Source organism: Schistocerca serialis, chromosome 6 (assembly GCF_023864345.2).
Source record: "Schistocerca serialis cubense isolate TAMUIC-IGC-003099 chromosome 6, iqSchSeri2.2, whole genome shotgun sequence".
NCBI classification, from domain to species: domain Eukaryota; kingdom Metazoa; phylum Arthropoda; class Insecta; order Orthoptera; family Acrididae; genus Schistocerca; species Schistocerca serialis.
This window is the reverse complement of record NC_064643.1, coordinates 105814119-105820118: the sequence shown is the minus strand read 5'-3', so window position 1 is coordinate 105820118 and position 6000 is coordinate 105814119. Positions and strand designations below refer to the sequence as shown.

The 6000-nt window shown below is 46.1% G+C and overlaps 1 protein-coding gene across 1 annotated transcript in view; it reads right to left on the bottom strand.

Annotated features, from left to right (window-relative positions):
• Window positions 1-1570: 1570 nt before the first annotated feature.
• Window positions 1571-6000, bottom strand: part of LOC126484666 (putative bifunctional UDP-N-acetylglucosamine transferase and deubiquitinase ALG13) — a 39890-nt gene continuing 35460 nt past the window's right edge. The window contains exon 4 of the mRNA XM_050108258.1: window positions 1571-2020. Within this exon, the coding sequence (XP_049964215.1) occupies window positions 1571-2020 (450 nt within the window). The remainder of the gene's footprint in view (window positions 2021-6000) is intronic.

The window sequence follows — 6000 nt, the reverse complement described above, 5'->3', positions numbered from 1 at the left end:
AGCCGCCAGCAGTGGTGGACGTGGGGAGAAAGATGGCGGAGTTTTGAAATTTGTAAGACTGGATGTCATGAACTGCTATATATATTATTACTATTAAGGTAAATACATTGTTTGTTCTCTATTAAAATCTTTCATTTGCTAACTATACCTATCAGTAGTTAGTGCCTTCCGTAGTTTGAATCTTTTATTTAGCTGGCAGTAGTGGCGCTCGCTGTATTGCAGTAGTTCGAGTAACGAAGATTTTTGGTGAGGTAAGTGATTTGTGAAACGTATAGGTCAATGTTAGTCAGGGCCATTCTTTTGTAGGGATTTTTGAAAGTCAGATTGCGTTGCGCTAAAAAATATTGTGTGTCAGTTTAAGCACAGTCTTGTACAATTTTTCTAAGGGGACGTTTCACCCTTTATAGGTACCAAGTTGCTAACTTTTTTCGTAACAGTGGTATTTAAATATCCTTCGGCACTAACGATGAGCTACAACAGCACCTCATTCACTGCATCAGGGCAAATAGCCAATGTCACAGCAAATCGGGTATTTACAAACTCTAACGTAGCTTGTATGGAGCTTCCTGGCAGATTAAAACTTTGTGCCCGACCGAGACTCGAACTCGGGACCTTTGCCTTTCGCGGGCAAGTGCTCTACCATCTGAGCTACCGAAGCACGACTCACGCCCGGTCTCACAGCTTTACTTCTGCCAGTATCTCTAACGTAGCTTTTAAGGTATGAGCTGTGCAGCCCGTGTTTACTGGACTTTTTTCCTTGTTTTGATCCATACGACCACGTCTTAAAATATGGAAAATAAAGATCTCATTAGAGAAGGGATTAGTTGAATAATGTCGAAGATGCAGAAGTGTTCGTAGCTCTTAAGGCGTGCATTTTAAAGCCCATGTTTACTAGATATTTTGCTTCGAATTATCGTTCCTGTTATATCCCAGCATTTGGTCATGCCTCCTTGGGGTACCCTGTATAGCCCCTTACCGCGCTGGAGCTGGTGTCTGTCCAATAGGTCAACATCTTTTCCAGTCGAGATGGTTCAGGAGGGCGAAATGGTCGACTTGGCGATAGTACTACCGAAACATACACTTGGGTCATCATAGTTTATAAAAATTTGACCTAGCTCTTGCAGTACTGACTCCTCTGAGACAACAGTATAGCACTTAGTTTTAAGTAAATTTGAACCCAAATGACATAGAGCCAGAAGCCAAGGAGCGTAACTGAAGGCGTACTAGCGTACAAATTTCTCGTTATTGAAGAAACACTGAGAACGTTTTACCAGAATTGTCGTTTCTTTTTTCTCTGCTTGATCACAACATAAAACGGACTTCGTTTCACAGACCTCTCACTACCGTATGTTGAGGTACCTGGAGGATGTTCGTAACCTCGAAGACTGGGACTGTATCGAAAACAACCTGCAGATGATGCCAGTGAAGTTTAGCATCGAAACGTCACCGGAGAGAAACGTGACTCGGGAGACACTGCTCGCCCCTTTCTCGCAGCCTCATCTGCGCTTCCAGCTCGACTCTGTGCGACGACAGAGCGCTGGTCAGTGGTCAAGGTGCGACCAGTGTGGGCTCACTCCGAGTACGACGTCTTGTCGGAGCCGGAGGCGGAGTTGGGCGACCCGGCGGCGGCCTTGTCGGCGGCAGCGGCTGCGGCGGCGGCAGCTGCAGCCGCCCCCGGGAGCCCGGCGTACAGGTCGTGGGGCGGCGCCAGCAGCGGCAGGGGGTAGTCGGGCGGGGGCCGGATGACGGTGGGCAGGTAGCCCGTGCCGGCGTACGGCGCCGCCAGGAAGCGCCGCTGGGGCGTCTGCTGCTGCTGCTGTGGCGGCGGCTGCAGCTGCGGGTGCGGCGGCTGCGGCTGGGGGCTGTAGCGCGGCTGCGGGGGCGGCGCCAGCGGCGAGAAGGCCGACTTGGCCAGCGGCTCGTCCAGCTGGTGCGCCTGCTGCTGCTGGTGCTGCGGCGGCGGCTGCTGGTGGCCGAAGCTGCCGCACGCCAGCACCTCGATGGCCGTGAGCACGTCGCCCTGGCAACACATACCGGCCACCTGCTCAGTGCTTCAGCTCTGCAGCTGAGCTCTAGTTGCGAGAAGGAACACCTTCAAACCACACCAGACAAACAGTTACAACAAAGTTTCACAGATATCGCTAGTACACTACTGGCCATTAAAATTGCTACACCACGAAGATGACGTGCTACACACTCGAAATTTAACCGACAGGAAGAAGATGCTGTGATATGCAAATGACTATCTTTTCAGAGCATTCACAAAAGGTTGGCACCGGTAATGACACCTACAACGTGCTGATATGAAGAAAGTTTCCAACCGATTTCTCGTACACAAACAGCAGTTGACCGGCGTTGCCTGGTGAAACGTTGTTGTGATGCCTCGTGTAAGGAGGGGAAATGCGTACCATCACGTTTCCGACTGTGGTCGAGGTCGGATTGTAGCCTATCGCCATTGCGGTTTATCGTATCTCGTCATTGCTGCTCGCGTTGGTCGAGATTCAATGACTTTTAGCAGAATATGGAATCAGTGGGTTCAGGAGGGTAATACGGAACGCCGTGCTGGATCCCAACGGCCTCGTATCACTAGCAACCGAGATGACAGCCATCTTACCCGCATTGCTGTAACGGATCGTGCAGCCACGTTTCGATCCCTGAGTCAACAGATGGGGACGTTTGCAAGACAACAACCATCTGCACGAACAGTTCGACGACGTTTGCAGCAGCATGGACTATCAGCTCGGAGACCATGGCTGTGGTTACTCTTGACGCTGTATCACAGACAGGTGCGCCTGCGGTGGTGTACTCAACGACGAACCTGGGTGCACGAATGGCAAAACGTCATTCTTTCGGATGAATCCAGGTTCTGTTTACAGCATCATGATGGTCGCATCCGTGTTTGGCGACATCGTGGTGAACGCACATTGGAAGCGTGTATTCGTCATCGCCGTACTGGCGTATCACCCGTCGTGATGGCATGGGGTGCCATTGGTTACACGTCTCGGTCACCTCTTGTTCGCATTGACGGCATTTTGAACAGTGGACGTTACATTTCAGATATGTTACGACCCGTGGCTCTACCCTTCATTCGATCCCTGCGAACCCTACATTTCAGCAGGATAATGCACGACCGCAAGTTGTAGGTCCTATACGGACCTTTCTGGATACAGAAAATGTTCCACTGCTGCCCTCGCCAGCACATTCTCCAGATCTGGTGTTTGGTTGCCGAGCAACTGGCTCGTCACAGTACGCCAGTCACTACTCTTGATGAACTGTGGTATCGTGTTGAAGCTGCATGGGCAGCTGTACCTGTACACGCCATCCAAGCTCTGTTTGACTCAATGCCCAGGCGTATCAAGGCCGTTATTACGGCCAGAGGTGGTTGTTCTGGGTACTGATTTCTCAGGATCTATGCACCCATATTGCGTGAAAATGTAATCACATGTCAGTTCTAGTATAATATATTTGTCCAATGAATACCCGTTTATCATTTGCATTTCTTCTTGCTGTTGCAATTTTAATCGCCAGTAGTTTAGTTAATAATTTTGGTGGATGAACAGAACCGAGATATAATTGGTGAACCTAACAAGAAAATCAAAGAGAAACAAGCCACACCACCTAAATCAGATTCAAAACAACAAATATACACATTTGCACGCATTCTCATCATAGGGAAAATTTTTACAACGAGTTGCTAACTTTTTTCATAACAGTGGTACTCAAATATCCTTCAGCACTAGTAGTAAACTAAAACAGCAGCCGCGCGGGGTAACCGACAACAGCACATCATTCGCTGCAACAAGACGAAAAGCCAGGGTCACAGCAAATGAGGTATTTGCGAACATCCATGTGGCAACAAGCAGACCTGGAATACCAGTGATTTTTTACACACCTTTAATGAAATTTTAAGAAACCGAAACTGCTGCTCAATTCTCACTCACAACTAGTTAAAATGCCAATTATTACAACGTTATATAATTTGCCAGCAACATTAATTGATCATATGGCACTGATGGCTGGACTCCCCTCCTGAGGAAGTTCCTTAACCGAGTTGCAAGTCTTTTCAGTTGATGCCACACTGAGTGACTTGCGTGCCCGTGATGATGAAATGATGATGAGCTCACCACAACGAATCTCCGATCCGGCCAGGAATCAAACCGACGTCCACTGCATTCGCAGTCAGACGCGCTGACCACTCAACGAAGGAGGCGACATCGTTCTATATATTATAAATGATACTGTGGTTCTATAATCATGTAACAATTTCATTTTCATAATCTCTAATATCTGTTATATTTCTGTCTGTGTAACATCTTTAGCCGACCGCTGTGGTCGAGGCGCTTCAGTCCGGAACCACGCGGCTGCTACGGTCGCAGGTTCGAATCCTGCCTCGGGCATGGATGTGTGTGATGTCCTTAGGTTAGTTGGGTTTAAGTAGTTCTAAGTCTAGGGGATTGATGACCCCAGATGTTAAGTTCCATAGTGCTTGAAGCCATTTGAACAATTTTTGTAACATCTTTGAGCTCTTAAATCTAACAATTGAAAGAAAATCAGCCCTCGGTCACTATTTTTAACAAATTAACCTGGCTTCGACACTGCTAGGAGTGTCTTCCTCAGAATTTAAAACAAAGAATGGTCTATATTCTATAACATGGTCATAGAAGTATGACTAAAAGTGTATGACAGAGTATAAGTACGGAAACACTGGCAGTACTTATATGTCATTCATAAAATAATAAATATGCCAAAAGGGCATTAAATCTAAGGTATTTTTCCACAAACTCTGTTTTCCCATACAAGCAAGTTAGATGTTGTGAGTGAATGTGCTCCCAAAGTTATTAACATCTATTGTACCAAAGGCTTAACATGGAAGTATCAATATTTACCATGTTGTATAACAAACAGATAATGTGTAAAAAACTGAGATATTTTTTGTGAAAAATGTGTTGAATGTGTTGTGGAAAAGACGTGGACTCTCCAACTGTATGTAAGCACTGTAATACTTAACAACACATACCATGTACCAACTTCCAATTGCTTCAGTTGGATCTATTTACTCATCATCACTTATTTGTTTTTTATTGAAACAGTGATGTCCAACCCTGAGCAATGAAACATGTAATTGAATACAAACCGCCTGAAGATGGGCACAAGATCGAAACCGGTAGTGGATGAAACAACATTATCTTCTATTGTAATTGGGAAATTATTCTGCTCACTAACTTTTATTGATTTACTTATACCTATTTTATGTTAAAAATTGATTCAAATGGCTCTGAGCACTATGGGACTTAACTGCTGAGGTCATCAGTCCCCTAGACTTAGAACTACTCAAATCTAACTAACATAAGGACATCACACACATCCATGCCCGAGGCAGGATTCGAACCTGCGACCGTAGCGGTCGCGCGGTTCCAGACTGAAGCGCCTAGAACCTCTCAGACACACCGGCCGGCCCTATTTTATGTGTTCTGTCTACAAATATATAATGTAAAGTCCCCCGGTGCGGTTTCAGTCTGTATGTTCATTCTTATCTCATGATCTTCTGATACAGTTTTCAGTAACAGGTAGATTGATTCACGAGGAAGGGTTGTGAATGTAATTTATAAATGTTTCGTACAAACTGGCTAATCCATGATCAGTTCAAGTCACCCGCTGCTGTGAAAATGACGTCATAGCCTCTAGCTGTGAATGGCAGAACTCTTTGGAATCCTCTATACATCCCTAACGCCTCCCGACTGCGGCGCCAAGCCTGTGCGAGCTACTGCTACCGGAAGGATTGCACGAAAAACCGCCAACATCCTAAGCGATTTGCGATGCAGGACGTGTCACATATGAAGCTGCTTAGAATGGATTTATCTGTACAGTGTTAATGTTTAGGTCGTGTGAATGGGATGCATTTTCCTCTCAATGATGTGAAATTCACCAGAAATGACACTTGATGCGAATTAAACGTTAAACTGCAGGTTCTCTTCCCCAGAATGGATAACTGGTGTAGAT